The sequence below is a fragment of the Phoca vitulina genome, unplaced genomic scaffold (genome assembly GCF_004348235.1).
Source record: "Phoca vitulina isolate PV1807 unplaced genomic scaffold, GSC_HSeal_1.0 scaffold54, whole genome shotgun sequence".
In the NCBI taxonomy this organism is placed as follows: Eukaryota; Metazoa; Chordata; class Mammalia; order Carnivora; family Phocidae; genus Phoca; species Phoca vitulina.
Window position 1 is genome coordinate 3,840,409 of NW_022589757.1, and position 19,029 is coordinate 3,859,437.

At 38.8% G+C, this 19,029-nt stretch overlaps 1 protein-coding gene across 8 annotated transcripts in view; it reads right to left on the minus strand.

Annotated features, from left to right (window-relative positions):
• SDCCAG8 (SHH signaling and ciliogenesis regulator SDCCAG8) overlaps positions 1 to 19,029 on the minus strand; it is a 237,865-nt gene that overhangs the window by 207,125 nt on the left and 11,711 nt on the right. For 5 of the 8 annotated variants that reach the window (XM_032389374.1, XM_032389371.1, XM_032389377.1 and 2 more), the window contains exons 2-4: positions 17,150 to 17,302; positions 16,347 to 16,432; positions 13,122 to 13,235 (exon numbers count right to left, since the gene is read on the minus strand). In XM_032389374.1, the coding sequence (XP_032245265.1) occupies positions 13,122 to 13,235; positions 16,347 to 16,432; positions 17,150 to 17,302 (353 nt within the window). Of the gene's footprint in view, positions 1 to 13,121; positions 13,236 to 16,346; positions 16,433 to 17,149; positions 17,303 to 19,029 lie in introns of those variants that run through there. The other 3 variants (XM_032389375.1, XM_032389373.1, XM_032389378.1) reach the window with 3 other exon arrangements.

Sequence of the window (19,029 nt, forward strand, 5' to 3'; positions counted from 1 at the left end):
GAAAGAAAGAAAGAAAGAAAGAAAGAAAGAAAGAAAGAAAGAAAGAAGAAAGAAAGAAAGAAAGAAAGAAAGAAAGAAAGAAAGAAAGAAAGAAAGAAAGAAAGAAACAAGGGCAATGAATAGAAAACAGTAACAAACATGGTAGGTATTATCCAACTATATTGATATCCAAGCATATCAATAATAACTTTAAGTGTCCATGGTCTGAATACCCCAATAAAAAGAAAGAGACTATAAAAATGAATGACAAACATGACACAAGTATATGTTGTCTATAAGAAGCCCACTTTAAATATAAAGACACAGATAAATGAAAGGTAAATGGATAGAGAGACATACCATGCTAACATAAATCAAAAGAAAGCTGGTGTAGCTATATTAATTTCAGACAAAGCAGACTTCATACCAAACAAAAATATAAGGGATAAAAAGAAGCATCACATAATGATAAAGGGGTCAATTCTCCTGGCACATAATGATCCTTAATGTGTATGTGCCCAACGACAGAAGATCAAAATACATGATACAAAAACTGATAGAACTGTACAAAGAAACAGATGAATCCACTATTTCAGCTGGAGATTTCAAAACCCCTCTGTCAGTAATTGACAGATCCAACAGATCTTGCAGATTGGCAAAACATTGGTAGGTACATAGTTGAACTGAACAGCATCAGCCATCGACTGGAACTAAATGGCATTTATAGAATATTTTATCCAACAAGAGAATACACATTTTTCTTAAGCTAAAACTGAACATTCACCAAAACGTACCACATCCTGGGCCTAAAAACACACCTTAACAAATCAAAAAGAATAGAAATCATAAAAAGTATGTTCTCAGACCACAGTAGAATTAAACTAGAGATCAATAACAGAAAGATGGCTGGAACACTCCCAATATACTTGGTGATTAAACAACAGTTCTAAATAACATACGGGTCAAAGGACAAAGTCTCGAGAAAAATTTAAAAATATTTTGAACTAAATAAAAATGAAAATACAACTTACCAACATTTGTGAGATACAACAAAATCAGTGAAAAACATCAGAAAAGAAGAAAGATTCCAAATCAATAATCTAAGCTTCTGTCTTAGGAAACTTAAAAAAAAAATGGGGATTAAGTTAAATCCAAAGTAAGCAGAAGATACAATAAAAATTAGAGTAGAGATCAAAGAAATTAAAAATAGAAAATCAATAGAGAAAAGCAACAAAACCAAAAGCTGGGTCCTTGAAATGATCAATAAAACTGTAAGACTCTAGACTCTAGCCTGGCTAACTAAGAAAAAAAGGGAGAAGACACAAATTACTAACATCAGAAATCAAAGTGGAGTCATCATTACAGATCCCATGAACATTAAAAGGATAACAAAGGAATACCACGAACAACTCTATGCCCATAAATTTTGTAATTTAGATAAAACGGACCAATTCCTTGAAAGACACAATCTATCAAAACTCACAGAAGGAGAAATAGTCTGAACAAGGCCTTCATCTATAAAAGCAATTGAATCAATTATTAATAACCTTTAAAACAGAAAGCACCAGGTCTGCCATTAGTTCACTTGTGAATTACACCAAAAATTTAAGTAACAAATTATACCAATTTTTTACAACATCTTCCATAAAATATCCGAGGGAATACTTCCTAACTCATTCTTGAGACCAGCATCACCCTAATACCCAAACCAGGTGAAGACACTACAGAAATGCAAAGCTAGAGACCTATAATATATCTCATGAAGATAAATACAAAAATCTCCATCGAAATATCAGCAAATCAAACGCAATAATGTATAAAAAGAACTATACAACAGGACCAAATGGAATTTATTCCAGGTATACAAGGTTGGTTCAGTATTTGAAAAGGCATTAATGTAATCCATCACATCAACAAGCTAGAAAAATAATTTATGATCATACCAATAGACAGACAGAGCAAGTGACAAATTCCAGTAGCCATTTAAGATAAAAATTCTCAGCAGACAAGAAATAGAGGAAAACATCCTCAAATTCATAAACAGCCTCTATAAATAACATATAGCTAATGTCATACTCAATGGTGAGACTATAGATAGTTTCCCATTAAGAACAAGAACAAGGCAAGGATGTCCCTTCTCATCACTCCTATTCAACACCATACAAAAAATCTTAGCTAATGCAACAAGATAGGAAAAAGAAATAAAAACCATATATACTGGAAAGGAAGAAATAATTTTTTAAAAAGACATTTGGTTTTGTTTAAAGTTGGCATGATTCTCTACAAAGAAAATCTCAAAGAATCAAAAAACAGCTAGAATAAGTGATTCTAGCAAGGTTGCAGATTACAAGATTAATATACAGAAATTGTTTTCTTATATATTAGCAATAAATAATTGGAATTTGAAATAAGAACACATTACCAGTTACATTAACACTAAAAAAATGAAATACTGACGTATAAATCTCACAAAATATGTACTAGATCTATATGAGTAAAATTGCAAAACTCTGAAAAAGAAATCAAGGAATACCTAAATAAATGGAAAGACATTCCATGTACATGCATAGGAAGACTCATGTTGACATGTCAGTTCCCAACCTTCTCTATAGATTCAACAAAATCCCAATCAAAATCCCAGCAGGTTATTTTGTGGATATTTACTAACGGATTTTAATTCATATAAAGGGGCAAAAGACCCAAATACTTAACATCATAATGAGAAGAACAATATCAGAAGATTGACACTACCCAACTTCAAGATTTACTATAAAGTTCCAATAATCAAGACAGTATGGTATTTGCAAAAGAATAGACCAATAGATCAATGGAACAGAAAAGTGATCCCAGAAGTAGATTCAAACAAATATAGTCAACTGATCTTTATAAAGAAGCAAAGGCAATTCAATTGAAACATTCTTTTCAACAAATGGTGCTGAAACAACTGGATATCCACATGCAGAAAAAAAAAGAAAAGAAAAGAAAAAACAATCTAGACAGAGATCTTACACCTTACACAAAAATGAACTAAAAATGGAGCATAGATCTAAACACAAAATTATAGAAGAATGGGGAAAATACTGATGACCTTGGGTTTGGCAATGATCTTTAGATAGAATACCAAAAGCAAAATCTATGAAAGAAAAAATTGATAAGTTAGACTTTACTGAAATTAAAACCTTCTGCTCTATGAAAGACACTGTTAAGAGAATCAAAGACTAGCCACAGACTAGGAGAAAAGAATTGCAAAAGACATAGCTGATAAATGACAGGTTTCCAAAATATATAAGGAACTCTTAGAACTCAATAATAAGAAAACAAACAATCCAATTTAAAAAAAGAAAGTATATAAGTGGAAAATAAGTACAGGAAAATCATATCCAATATTATATGTCATCAGGGAATTTAAATTAAAACACACCTCAAGTACATTAAAATCCAAAACACCAATGACACCAAATGCTGGCAAGGATGTGGAGCATCAAGAACTCTCATTCATTGCTGGTAAAAAAGCAAAATGGTACAGCCACTTAGGAAGACAGTTTGACAGCTTCTTACAAAACTAAAAATACTCTTATCGAGTGATCCAGCAATTGAGTTTCTTGGTATTTACTCAAATGAGTTAAAAATTTATATCCACAAAAACCTGCACATGAATATTTATAGCAGTGTTGTTCATAGTTGCCAAAACTTGGAAGCAAGCAAGATGTCCTTCAAAGGATGAATGGATAAACAAACTATGTTATACCCATACAATAGAATATTACCCAGTGATTAAAAAAAGGCTACTGAGCCATGAAAAGACATGGAGGAGGGGCGCCTGGGTGGCTCAGTCGTTAAGCGTCTGCCTTCGGCTCAGGTCATGATCCCAGGGTCCTGGGATCGAGCCCCACATCGGGCTCCCTGCTTGGCGGGAACCCTGCTTCTCCCTCTCCCACTCCCCCTGCTTGTGTTCCTGCTCTGGCTATCTCTCTCTCCGTCAAATAAATAAATAAAATCTTTAAATAAATAAATAAATAAATAAATAAATAAATAAATAAAAGACATGGAGGAAACTTAAATGCCTATTCCTAAGTCAGTGAAGCCAGTCTGAAAAGGCTACAAACTATATGATTCCAACTACATGACATTCTGAAAAAGCAAAACTGTGCAGACAGTAAAGAGATCAGCAGTTGCCGGGATTTGGAGGGTAAGAAAGGAGAGATGAGTAAATGGAGCACAGATGATCTTTACCGCAGTGGAACTATTCTCCTTGCTACTGTAATGATGGATACACATCATTATACATTTTTCAAAAGCTATAGAATGTATGACACAAAGAGTGAGCACTAACATAAATGTGGGATTTAGCAAATAATAATGTAGTAATATTGGCTCATCAATTGAAACAAATGTGCCACATTGATACATGCTGTTAATAACAGCAGAAACTGCTGAGGAGGCATGGAGGGGAAGTATATGGGAACTCTAGGTACTTTCCACTCAATGTTTCTGTAAACCTAAAACTGATCTAAAAAATAAACTCTATAAATTAAAAAAAAAACTAATAAAATATTTCTACCAAACATTTAAAGAAGAGTTAATACCTATAAATGATTCCCAAAAAATAGAAAAGGAAGAAAAACTTCCAAATTCACTCTATGAGGCCAGCATTACCCTGATGCCAAAACCAGATAAAGATACCATTAGAAAAGAGAACTATAGGTCAATATCCTTGATAAACATAGATGCAAAAATTCTCAATAACATACTTGCAAACTAAATCCAACAATACATTAAAAAAATCATTCACCACAATCAAGTGGGATTTATTCCTGGGTTGCAAGGGTAGTTCAATACTTGCAAATCAGTCAACATGATACACCACATTAATACAAGAGAGGATAAGAACCGTATGATCATTTCAATAGATGCAGAAAAAGCATTTGACAAAGTACAACATCCATTCATGACAAAAACCCTCAACAAAGTAGGTTTAGAGGGAACATGACTCAACATAATAAAGGCCATAGGTCAAAAGCCCACAGCTAATATCCTCAATGGGGAAAAACTGAGAGCTTTTCCTCTATGGTCAAGAACAAGACAGGGATGTCCACTTTTGCCACTTTTATGCAACATAATACTGGAAGTCCTAGCCACAACAATCAGACAACAAAAAGAAATAAAGAACATCCCAATTGGCAAGGAAGAAGTAAAACTTTCACTATTTGCAGATGACATGATACTCTATATGGAAAACCTGAAAAACCACCAAAAAACTGCTAGAACTTATACATGAATTCAGTAAGGTCACAGAATACAAAATCAACGTACAGAAATCTGTTGCATTTCTATACACCAGTAATGAAGCAGCAGAAAGAGAAATTAAGGAATCTATCCCATTTACAATTACACCAAAAACAATAAGATACCTAGGACTAAACCTAACCAAAGAGCTAAAAGACCTGTACTCTGAAAACTATAAAACACTGATGAAAGAAATTGAAGATGACACGAAGAAATGGAAAGACATTCCATGCCCATGGATTAGAAGAATATTGTCAAAATGTCCATACTATCCAAAGCAATCTACATATTTAATGCAATCCCTATCAAAATACCAACAGCATTTTTCACAGAGCTAGAACGAACAATTCTATAATTTGTATGGAACCAAAGAGGACCCCCAAATAGCCAAAGCATTCTTGAAAAAGAAAAGCAAAGCTGGAGGGGGAGGAAAAGATGGCAGATGAGTAGGGGACCCTATTCCAACCAGTCCCAGAATTGAGCTGGGTATCTACCAGACCACTCTGAACACCCATGAAATCAGCCTGAGATGTACGAATATATATCTGGATCTCTACAAACAGAATATCGCAGGCAGTTGGTTTCAAGGTATGAAGTGATTCTGCAGGCAGATATCGGAAGATAAATGGAAGGGGGAGGGAGCCATGGGGATCCTACACTGCCGGAGCGTGAAAGCCTCCCGCACTGGGGACAGGGCACGGACTCGCAGACTGGTAGCGGTGGGGAAAGGACTTTAGGGCAGCCCCCACCCCGGACTGAAACCTGGAGCAGCAGGGCCATGTGTGTGAACTGAGAGTGGCTGGTGGTTTGTTTTTTTTTTAAGATTTTATTTATTTATTTGACAGAGAGAGAGACAGCAAGAGAGGGAACACAAGCAGGGGGAATGGGAGAGGGAGAAGCAGGTTTCCCGCTGAGCAGAGAGCCCGATGTGGGGTTCGATCCCAGGACCCAGGGATCACGACCTGAGCCAAAGGCAGATGCTTAATGACAGCCAACCAGGCACCCCCCAAAATACTGATTCAAAGGGACACATGTACTCCAATGTTTATAGCAACATTATCTACAATAGCCAAATTAGGGAAAGAGCCCAAGTGTCCATCAAAGGATGAATGGGTAAAGAAGAAGTGGTATATATATACAATGGAATATTACTCAGCCATAAAAGAGAAACAAATCTTGTCATTTGCAAAGACACGGATAGAACTACACAGTATTATGCTAAGGGAAATAAGTCAGGCAGAGAAAGACAAATACCATATGAGTTCACTCATATGTGGAATTTAAGAAACAAAACAAATGAGCAAAGGGAAAAAAAGAGAGAGAGAGAGAGAGAGAGAGAGAGAGGCAAACCAAGAAATAGACTCTTAACTATAGAGAACAAACTGATGGTTACCAGACAGGAGGTTGGTGGAAGGATGGGTGAAATAGGTAATGGGGATTAAGGAGTGCACCTGTTATGATGAGCACTGTGTGTTGTATGGAAGCGTTGAATCACTATATTGTATTCCTGAAACTAACACACTGTATGTTAACAAACTGGAATTTAAATAAAAACTTAGGGGCGCCTGGCTGGGTCAGTTGGTAGAGCATGGGACTCTTGATCTCCAGGTTGTGAGTTCGAACCCACATGTGACAAGTTTACTTAAAATAAAAAAAATAAAATAAAATAAAATTGGGGGTGCCTGGGTGGCTCAGTAGGTTAAGTGTCTGCCTTTGGCTCAGGTCACAATCTCAGGGTCCTGGGATCCCAGGATCCTGGGTCGCCGCATCAGGCTCCCTGCTCAGCGAGGAGTCTGCTTTTCCCTCTGCCCCTCCCCTCACTCACTCTCTTTCTCTCTCTCTCTCAAATAAATAAAATCTTAAAAAATAAATAAATAAAAATTTAATAAGAAAATAAACAAAAACTCTTAAAAATAAAAAATAAATGTAAAAAGGATATAAAAAATTAAAAAGTTTTTAAAATTAAATAAATTTTTAAAAAAACTAATAAGCTCTTTCTAAGCCCTTAAATGTTACTTTTATTGTATTATTCCCTTGTTTTGGGGTTTTTTTTGTTTTTATTTTTTTAAGATTTTATTTATTTATTTGACAGAGAGACACAGCGAGAGAGGGAACAGAAGCAGGGGGAGTGAGAGAGGGAGAAGCGGACTCCCAGCAGAGCAGGGAGCCCGATGTGGGGTTCGATCCCAGGACCCTGGGATCATGACCTGAGCCGAAGGCAGACGCTTAACGACTGAGCCACCCAGGCGCCCTATTATTCCCTTGTTAAACTGTATAAAATATATACTATGTCTACCTTTCAAGGCTTTTATAATCTTCCATTTTCCTAGTTCAGCATCCTTTTAATAATTTTTTAAAAGATTTTATTTATTTATTTGACAGAGAGAGAGAGCACAAGTAGGCAGAGTGGCAGGCAGAGCGAAAGGGAGAAGCAGGCTTCCAGCTGAGCAAGGAGCCCGATGCAGGGCTTGATCCCAGGACCCTGAGATCATGACCTGAGCCGAAGGCAGACACTTAACCGGCTGAGCCACCCAGGTGCCCTTAATAATTTCTAACAGACATCCTCTACTGCAGGAATTTAGAATAGATGCCTCGTGGCTCCCATAAATAAAACATTCATCCTGAATATGTCCTTTCAGTGTTGCTGTTTTCTCTATGGAACTCTTTCATCCTCCTTCTGCTGATCTAAACAATCCTGCTCCTTTAAGATTTTCCTCTCCCAGAAAAACATCCTCCAAAACTCCAGCTTTTAGTACCCTTTTACTCTTATTATAATTTTAGTTAATACTACAGAACGCAGACTACATCATATTCTCTATAGTGTTACTGTGGTGCTCATAGGCATTAGTACTCTCTTCTCAACTAGATGGTAAGTTTATTTTATTTTTTTAAAAGATTTTATTTATTCATTTGTCAGAGAGAGAGAGAGAGCACAGGCAGGGGAGCAACAGGAAGGGGGAGAAGCAGGCTCCCTGCTGAGCAGGGAGCTCGATGTGGGACTCGATCCCAGGACCCTGGGATCATGACCTGAGCCAAAGGTAGACGCTTAACTGACTGAGCCACCCAGCCATCCACAAATAAATAGTAAGTTTATTACAATTTATATTGTGGTAGAATCTGCCACCCCAAAATATGCTACTTTGGAATAAGAATTATTTTGAGCTAAAAGCACTTAAAAAACAGCAGATACAAAAAGAGTGACCTTCCCTTTCTTCCTGGAAGCAGGAGATAAAACTCCCATGTGAAAGATGGCCTCCCCATATGTGGAAGAAAGACATTCTTATCACCAGAGATAGGGAGTGAGGCTGAGAGGAATCTGTGCAAACAGACCTCATTAAAATAACTCATCTTCCTTTAGCCTCCCCATATATTTTAGTTATGTTTCCACATTGCCTCTCTTTGCTCAACATAGTATAAAAGCATTTTGGTTTTGCCATTTCTCTGAGTCATCATTTCCTTATGAGAGTTCCCATGTCACATAAAACTTGTATTAAAACAATCCCATTTACAATGCACCAAAAGTAATAAAATACCTAGGAATAAACCTAAACAAGGAGGTGAAAGACCTATAGTCTGAAAACTATAGAACACTGATGAAAGAAAATGAAAAAGATACAAACAAATGGTAAGATATACCGTGCTTATGGATTGGATGAATAAATATTGTTAAAATGTCCATACTACCCAAGGCAATCTACAGATTCAATGCAATTTCTATCAAAATACTAATAGCATTTTCCACAGAACTAGAATAAATAATCCTAGTATTTGTATGGAACCACAAAAGACCCTAAATAGTCAAAGTAATATTAAAGAAGAACAAAGCTAGGGGTATCACAATCCCAGATTTTAAGATGTACTATACAGCTATAGTAATCAAAACAGTATGGTACTGGCACAAAAACAGACACAGATCAGTGGAACAGAATAGAAAGCCCAGAATAAACACACCTATAATGGTCAGTTAATCTATGACAAAGGAGGCAAGAATATCCAACGGGGAAAAGACAGTCTTTTCAATAAAAAATGTTGTTGGGAAAACTGGACAGCAACATGTAAAAGAATGAAACTGGACCACTTTCTCACACCATACACAAAAATATACTCAAAATGGATTAAACAGCTAAATGTGAGACCATAAAACTTCTAAAAGAAAAAACATAGGCAGTAATCTCTTGGATCAGCAACATGTTTATGGATATGTCTCCTCAGGCAAGGGAAACCAAAATAAAAAGTTTTTGCACAGCAAAGGAAATCACCAACAAAAAAAAAAAGGCAACCTCATGAATGGGAGAAGAGATTTGCAAATGATATATCTGATAAGGGGTTAATATCCAAAGTATATAAAAAACTTGTACTACTCAACACCAAAAAAAAGTAAATAATCTGATTTAAAAATAGGCAGAGGAAAGAACTTATCAAACTCAACACCCAAAGAACAAATAATCCAATCAAGAAATGGGCAGAAGACATGAACAGACATTTCTGCAAAGAAGACATCCAAATGGCCAAGAGACATATGAAAAAGTGCTCAACATTGCTCAGCATCAGGGAAATCCAAATCAAAACCTCAATGAGATACCACCTCACACCAGTCAGAATGGCTAAAATTAACAAGTCAGGAAACGACAGATGTTGGCGAGGATGCGGAGAAAGGGGAACCCTCCTACACTGTTGGTGGGAATGCAAGCTGGTACGGCCACTCTGGAAAACAGTATGGAGGTTCCTCAAAAAGTTGAAAATAGAGCTACTGTACAACCCAGCAATTGCACTACTGGGTATTTACCCCAAAGATACAAATGTAGGGATCCGAAAGGGTACGTGCACCCCAATGTTTATAGCAGCAATGTCCACAATAGCCAAACTGTGGAAAGAGCCAAGATGTCCATCAATGGATGAATGGGTAAAGAAGATATGGTATATATATACAATGGAATATTATGCAGTCATCAAAAAAATGAAACCTTGCCATTTGCAGTGACATGGATGGAAGTAGAGGGTATTATACTAAGTGAAATAAGTCAATCAGAGAAAAACATGTATCATATGATCTCACTGATATGAGGAATTCTTAATCTCAGGAAACAAACTGAGGGTTGCTGGAGTGGTGGGGGGTGGAAGGGATGGGGTGGCTGGGTGATAGACATTGGGGAGGGTATGTGCTATGGTGAGCGCTGTGAATTGTGTAAGACTGATGAATCACAGATCTGTACCTCTGAAACAAATAATACATTATATGTTAAAAAAAAAAGAGATAGTAGGAAGGGAAAAATGAAGGGGGGGGAATCGGAGGGGGAGACGAACCATGAGAGACTATGGACTCTGAGAAACAAACTGAGGGTTCTAGAGGGGAGGGGGGTGGGGGGATGGGTTAGCCTGGTGATGGGTATTAAAGAGGGCACGTATTGAATGGAGCACTGGGTGTTATACGCAAACAATGAATCGTGGAACACTACATCAAAAACTAATGATGTAATGTATGGTGATTAACATAATATAATTAAAAAAAAATAGGCAGAGGACCTGAACAGACATTTTTCCAAAGAAGACATACACATGGCCAACAGACACATGAAATGATGCTCAACATCAGTAATCATCAGGGGGAAGAAAATGAAAACTACAATGAGGTATCACCTCACACCAGTTAGAATGGCTAGTATCAAAAAGACAAGAATTAACAAGTGTTGATGAGGATGGGGTAAAAAGGCAATCCTCATGCACTGTTGGTGGGAATATGAATTGGTGCAACCACTGTGGAAAATTGTATGGAGGTTCCTCAAAAAATTTAAAAACAGAAATACCGTATGATCCAGTAATTTCACTACTGGTATTTACCCTCCAAACTGACACAAATCCAAAAAGATCTATGCACCTCTCCATTTACTGCAGCAGTATTTACAGATTTACAGATATGGAAGCAACCAAATATGCACTGATACATGAATGGATAAAGAAGATGTGTGTGTGTGTGTACGTATACATATATACAAATATATATGGAATAGAATATTACTCACCCATAAAAAAGAATGAGATCTTGCATTTATGACAACATGGGGTGGACTTAAACGGTACCATGCTGAGTGAAATAAATCAGACAGAGGGAGACCAATACTGTATGATTTCACTTGTATGTGGAATCTAACAAAATAAAAGAACAAAGACTCAAATATAGAGAACTGGTGGTTGTCAGAGGGGAGGTGGGTAGGGAGATGGGTGAAATAGATAAAGGGGACTAAGAGGTACAAACTTTCAGTTATAAAATAAATAAATCACAGAGATGAAAAGTACAGACAGGTAATTTTTTTTTTTTTTTTAAAGATTTTATTTATTTATTTGACAGAGAGAGACACAGCGAGAGAGGGAACACAAGCAGGGGGAGTGGGAGAGGGAGAAGCAGGCCTCCCGCGGAGCAGGGAGCCCGATGCGGGGCTCGATCCCAGGACCCTGGGATCATGACCTGAGCCGAAGGCAGACGCTCAACGACCGAGCCACCCAGGCGCCCCCAGACAGGTAATATTAATAACATGTATTCTGACAGATGGTAACTACACTTATTGTGGTGAGCACTGAGTAATATATAGAATTGTTCAATCAATATGTTGTACACCTAAAATTAATATAATATTATCAATTATACTTCAGTAATAAAATAACCAAATAAATGTGTATATTTTCATCCTGTAAATCTGTTTTATGTTAATTTTTTTTTAAGATTTTATTTATTTATTTGACAGAGAGATAGAGAGCACAAGTAGGCAGAGCAGCAGGCAGAGGGAGAGGGAGAAGCAGGCTCCCTGTGGAGCAGGGAGCCCGATGCGGGGCTCGATCCCAGGACCGTGGGATCATGACCTGAGCCGAAGGCAGACACTTAACGACTGAGCCACCCAGGCACCCCTGTTTTATGTTAAGTATAAGTCACAGCCAAAAACCCTAAGAAGGTAGAGATAAAACTTCCCTACAAGGTCTTTTAAGTTTTTTCCATAGCATCTTAGAGATTAACAGGAGCTTGTTAAGGGAATCAATCCTAGGATATTATTTCAGCCTTTTTGGTAATCCAAGAAAACTTGTGCAATAATGATTGTATCCTCCAAGAACAAAGACATGCTAAGATCGGGAACTTCTTGGAAACGTCAGGACCATGAAATGTCTAAAGGTTTCTGAAGCCTTGCACCTTTGAAGAGGAACCAAAATGTAAAAAATATGATATATTGATACTGAATAAAAAAAGGAAGGAAAACTAAAGCACGTGGTTGGGAGAGGCATAAAGGCTCCAATGGCATTAAGGACCTTACTAAACTGCCTCAGTTGAGTAAGTAAACATGAGCCTCTGGTGTTACAAGCTGCAGAGGACACATTTGGTTTCTTGATCATTGTTATCAGTACCCCCATGGGCCATTCTCACTCAAAGCTCAGGTAAGAACCTTCACTGACAATGGAGTGGATTTCGTCAGCAGTTTAGAATTGCTGGTTGCTGTAGGAGAGCTTCACTAGGTTGACAAGTGTGGAAGAGTGACTGGTATTACCATTCCAAAGCATTCCCCATCAGCTGGGCTAAAGAACATGGGGTGGAAAGCAAAAACTCTGAAACAAGAGAGCATATTATCAAAATATTAGATTAGACACAGTTATGGTCCACTGGGAAATGAAGCAATCAGAAATGGCAAGGTCAGGAGTATCATTCCCCAGCATGGGAAGCCCCTGTAACATATCAGTCTTTTCAAAGATGTAAACATGACAATTGTTAATGTATCGCAATACACATGAAGACTAATAATAGCAAGTGTTCATATAAGGTATCATTAATAGAAACTTTAATTTAGTTACGGTTAAATTTTTAATGAGAAACTTACCTTGCAGAACTTGACTTCTGCCTCTAAATGATGAATGTATTGAGACTGGTCATTGATGATAGGAACGAGATTGTATACAGTAGGGATACTGGCTTCCTCATACTCTGATGACCTCTAAGGCAAAAAACAAAAACAAAAACAAATTAAGCATGTTTGGATTTAGCAAAGAATCAGGTAATACCACCATACCACCTCCATACTCAATTTAGTACTGATGTCATATAAACATAGGGTAGATCACATTGTGGCCAATAGTATTTATTTCTCTATCCTATAAATTCCACAGACAGATAAGATTCAGGGATATGAATACCTTTTTTTAAAAGATGGAAAGTGAAAGTGGTTATAAAAAGTTTGTGGCTAATGGAAAAATGCTGGGGTAGTCTCATTGGCTTGGGATGAACTGCCTATCAGAGCCATCTGGAAATGTGACACCCCAGTCAGCAATGGGGAGATAAATGGACAACTCTATTCAAGAAACCACCATGCGGGAGCACTGCTAGCTAAAATTGCAGAACAGCTGCCTACTGAAGGGTTTCTTTAGACAAGGGTTTGCTGCCAGGTGTGTCCACGAGGTAAAATTCTATCCACAAAGGAGTACGTTAGCAAAGTGTGGTTTTTGATTTTTAACCCTAGGCAATTTGTGACTATGCTGGTCTGGAGCACAGAGCCGCCAAGCCTAGGGTGCTAAAGCAGGACCCTCAGGAAACTGGCAGCTATCTTGCACCAGGAATCCAGTGAATAGACCTCAGAAAAAGTGTTAATTCTCTGTACCTCTGCAGCATTCCTGCATTGACTTTAATGTACACCCTACCTTCTCCTCAAATGATTATAACGTGGTTTCTAGAATCATTTATCATTCCATGATATTTTTTAAGGAAAAGAGGAAATCAGGGAGGAAGAATGAGTGTCAACCAGTGAAATGAACCCAGAGAAAGCTCGAGATGAGATACCTGATCATTGTTTCTCTGTCTGCTAGAAATTCCTAACAACAAAGGACCAGCTCTCGTGGCAGAATAATTAAGTAGAGTTTTGTTTTTTGGCATATGTAAGAAATTTAAAAACCAAAGTAACTTTAATACAATGGATTTTCTCCGGTGAATAGAAAGCAATTAATTATAATAATTTTATATTAATAGAAATGGGTCCAGAACATAGGCAAATAAGAATTAAATATTACTGTGGGTACATACAGGACAGTCTATGTAAAAAAACAAAAAACAAAAAAACAAAAACCACAAGCTAATACTGAGTGGAAAATGAAATCACCTGTATATATTTTGAAGGGTTTATTATAGTCTGGATAGCCACATTTCAAAAACATAAGTAATAATACGTGGATATGTTCTGCATCTCAACAGTGTCTCAGTTTCACTGTCAACAGAGCCACGTGTTTCGGGTATGTCATATGGCTATGAAAGTGCAAATGAGAGCCCCTGGGTGGCTCAGTCAGTGGGCGTCTGGCTCTTGGTTTCAGCTCAGGTCATGATCTCGGGGTTGTGAGATCGAGCCCCAAGTCAGCTCTACGCTGAATGCAGAGCCTGCTTCAGATTCTTTCCCTCTTCCCTCTCTGTCCCCATCTGCTCTTCCTCCTGCTCACATGCTCACTCTCTCTCTCTCAAATAAATAAATAAAATCTTAAAAAAAAAAGAAGAAAGTGCATCTAAAGTGTTTCTAAACCATCAAACACTGCTTATTATCATTATGGCTTGTAATCATTCCGTGTGGGCTATGCACATTCAGAGTCTAAGTTGCATCCCTCCACATAGCTCCATATAAACAGACCGGTAGGGGACTTGTAAAGTATATACTGCGTATGCTGAACTGATGATGCTCTTGGTAAGCCTCCCCCTGCTACCCAGATTCAACCAGCTCTGTAGTATCACTGCTTGGTTGTATCTTTAAAATGCTAATGAGCATGCCTGAGCATTCGACAGATACAGCAACTTCATCTACTAGTCTTGAAAGTACTCTACCCACTGTGTGCCAAAGAGCATTCTAGAAGCCAGGTATTAAAATTATAATTGATAGCCATAAATATTGAACATGGGTATGCAGTACATGTCTCTAAAGTGGGAATCAAGCATGAAGGTATGCATCAGGCTGGAATGAAGTGTTAATATGGGGGTATGGTTATGACATTTCAGCTGTGAGTAAAGTGACATGTCTCCACAGTTTCTACAATGGAGCCTTGGCATCCAAGTGTCGCACACATTGAAAATGCAAGGTAGTTACTGCTACTATGACACATTAGATTTGTGTCAGATTGCGTTGTTTCTAAAGAATTTTAAGTATATACTCTTATCTTATTATTACAGAAACACTGTGAGGCATAATATCCTTCTAGAAAGTAAGTAATAGGCCCAGATAGACCTAAGGCCTAGACCATTATTTTGATCATTTAAACCTGGCCAAATCCTTCCCTCATACCTATCCCCCCTCCCATCTATCTCAGGCTTTAGCATACCACATCGCTTCAGTTGGGAATAATTCACTCTGTCAAAGCAATGGCAATAAAAAACAACTTCAGAAAAAAATATAGCTTCTCACATTGTGCATTTTTGTAACCATGTATTTTAAAATGCAGAACAAGATTATATACTTTGGCTTTGACGTTCAAAATAAATATTACAGAGGACAGCTAGAAATATAATTAAGTAAATTCTAAAAATGATAGGATATCGATATGACCCCGTAAAAAAGAAACAGCTACTCTTTTCCATAGAGTGTTCCTTTTCTTTTATATTTGCTAACAGTTGCAAAGTAAATTCTGCAAACGGTTTCCTCACTTGCATTTTTCAAGTGAATGATAAATTTAAAACTCAGGATTCCCTTTGCCATGGAAGTCTCTCTTCAGCCAAAATAATCAGAAGGGAGATCATTTCTTTTAATGCTTTATGCTATTAGAATGTCCTGCTCAGAATTTGTCAAGAACATATACTACTGAAACGACACTGTAGAGTTAAAACATACTTAGAGAGGTGCCTGGGTGGCTCAGTCGGTTAAGCGTCCGACTCTTGATTTCGGCTCAGGTCATGATCTCAGGGTTGTGAGATCAAGCCCCGTGTCAGACTCTGCACTGAGCGTGGAGTCTGCTTGAGATTCTCTCCTTCTCCCTTTCCCCCTCCCCCCATTCATGCCTTTTCTCTCTAAATAAAATCTTAAAAAAAAAAAACGTAGTTAGAAAGACAATGCTCTTGTCAGGTTGCAAATGTTGATACACACCAGAGGGGACACATTTCGTCTTCTTGATGGAGACACCTCACTTTCCTTAGCTGCCTGTTGGCGCAACAAAGCTTTGAGTTGATTGACTGCGGAGCAAACACAATGGGTTTCATTAGCCTTCCCATGGATCCATGGCTTATCATCACCCATCCATGCTTCTATCCATCTAACAAACATAGTGTAAACATGTTTTATGTATCAACACTGTGCAATGGACTGGGGATCCAAAGGCAAACAGGAGAAAAACTCTACCACTTAAAAGCCAAGAGAGATACACTGACAGATATAAAACTATGTAATAAGTTCCCATGTAGATCTACAGCTATCCACAGTGCTATAAGAAGAGAAAGCACCTAATCATGCCTGTTTTTACATTACAGAGGAGTTAACACTGGGAAGGATGAACAGAAGATTACCAAGCAAAAAAGGATGAGAAAAATCCCAGTTAGAAGGGATAGCATAAGCATAGAAGCCGGGTGAGTAGGTTGCTATGACTAGAATGTGGCTGGATAGTGGGGAGGAGGATAGAAATATGAGGCTGGAGAGGTAGCTTGGAGCCATCTTAAGAAGAAAGAAGAAGAAAATATTGCTATGACATACAAAGGATTTTGGACTTCAGCCTATAGGCACCACGAAGTCAAAGGAAAAATATTCAGCAAGGGAATTGTACCAGCTGATTTGTGTTTCAGGAAGAAAATCCCACCTGCAGAGCAGCGGACAGCCTGGAGTCCTTACTCTATGGAGGAGCTTAAAATAGTCACAGTGTGTCATTCAGACTAGGACTGACATCCATTCACACTCACCGGCTTGGCTGTGTTGCAGTTCATGCCAAGCCATCCCAGGGTCCTCATTTTCCACACCATTACCACACGTGGCATCCAGGGCACCTTCTCCAACACTGACATCACCGTCTCTCAGCGCACACTGCAGTTCATGAATGCTTCTATTCGCACGTTCTGCAACAACAATGTGATGAAAATCAGGGCCTGTGAAGTCTGAACGGCTATGTGAACACTTACTCCAAAGGGCAGTGCCTAAAGGAGAACCAAATGTGTCTTATACTTTATGGAAAAATGCAGAGATTTGTTTCTAGCTTGCTGAGGACAGTGCTGAGGAAGAGAGAGATGAAGTTCGTGGGTCAGAGGTGAGACCTGATGATCTCTAAGTTCCCTGACACGTCAGTGGGGGATAGTCATCATCTACAGCTCCTGCCAAGGAGGCTAGAATAGGATAGCTCCTCCCCACCGCACCCTCCAAACACTAACCCCACCCCAGAAAGGGCTCCCTTTCCCCTTCTTGAGATACTGGGGTGGTGGGCAGAACTAGCAACAGGGACTCCACCACACCAAGTTCCTGCCCAGGGAAGCCTACTTGCCCCTGTAAGCCAGATGTCCCTCCTCGACTGAGAGACAGCCGACCGCCTGGCCTAGTTTTGATCAAGACTGGAAGGGCTGAATGAAGTGCTTTTAGTGCCCGCCTCTGCAGTGTAGTCCTTCCTATGTCCTGCTGGCTGACTACACACTTGTAGAGATTCTTGGTTAATGGACCTCACCACCCCTAGAATTGAAGCTTAAACTCACTAGCACTTACTTAACAGTACAGCCTAAAATGAAGTATCTTACGGTATATTATACTATAGTAGTTCATCTCTCCAAATAGTGCCCCCACAACCCCCCCGGCCTCTACCCTTGTCCCCTCCCAAGTTGAAACTAAGTTGGGTAACTTGCAAAGAGAATGCAGGAGAAGTTACACCATGCCAGACCAGGTTTCATTTTTTTTTTCTTTACATTTATTTTATTTGAGAGAGAGAGCAAGCATGCACACGAGGACACATGTGCTCATAAGTGCCCACCGTGCACACGTGAAGGGGGAGGGGCAGCAGGGGAGGGAGAGGGACAAGCAGACTTCCCGCTGAGTGTGGAGCCCACTCAGGGCTCAATTCCATGACCCCGAGATCATGACCTGAGGAAACCAAGAGTAGGGAGCTTAACTGACTGAGCCACCCAGGTGCCCCCAGGCTTCATATTTTAAATGTCTGGTAGCTTCTGCTTCCTCCCTCCTGGAATGCTTGTTTTTATGATCCCTAAGCCACTAAGTAGGAAGCCTGCCTACCCTGCTGGAGAGATTGTGGCGGAGCCATGTGGCGAGGAGAGGCCCTGAGAGCACATGGGGAAGGAGAGAAGCCCAGCACCGCTGACAGCCCAGGGGAGCGTCCAGATGGCCCGAGGCCATCTCACTGCAAAGGCATGAAAGAGACAGGAAGAACTGTCCTGCTGTGTCCAGTCAACCCAAATGCCTTTAGCTGTTGCTGTCAGCCACCAGGCTTTACAGTGGTTTGTTATGCAGCAACAGAGAACTGAAATAATTATCCAGTGAAATACCCAAAAACGTTTTCAGCAAAGGATCCAAGTCTTACATTAAAAACAGAACTATACTAATGACACTGGTAATGGCATTACTGAGAATTCTATCCTACTTTATGGATATTTTTACATGTCTAACAACCAGAGAGCCCGGCAATCAATCGGTAATTTCATTAATCAAGGTCCATTTATTTTTTTCCATTTAAACTTGTTGTTTCTGCTAATCTCTTAGGATTAAATTCACTGGTTCCAATTTAGAAAACATTAACAAAAATTGTTCCTTGCACGTTAGAGCGGGGACCCAGATTTCAGTCATGCTG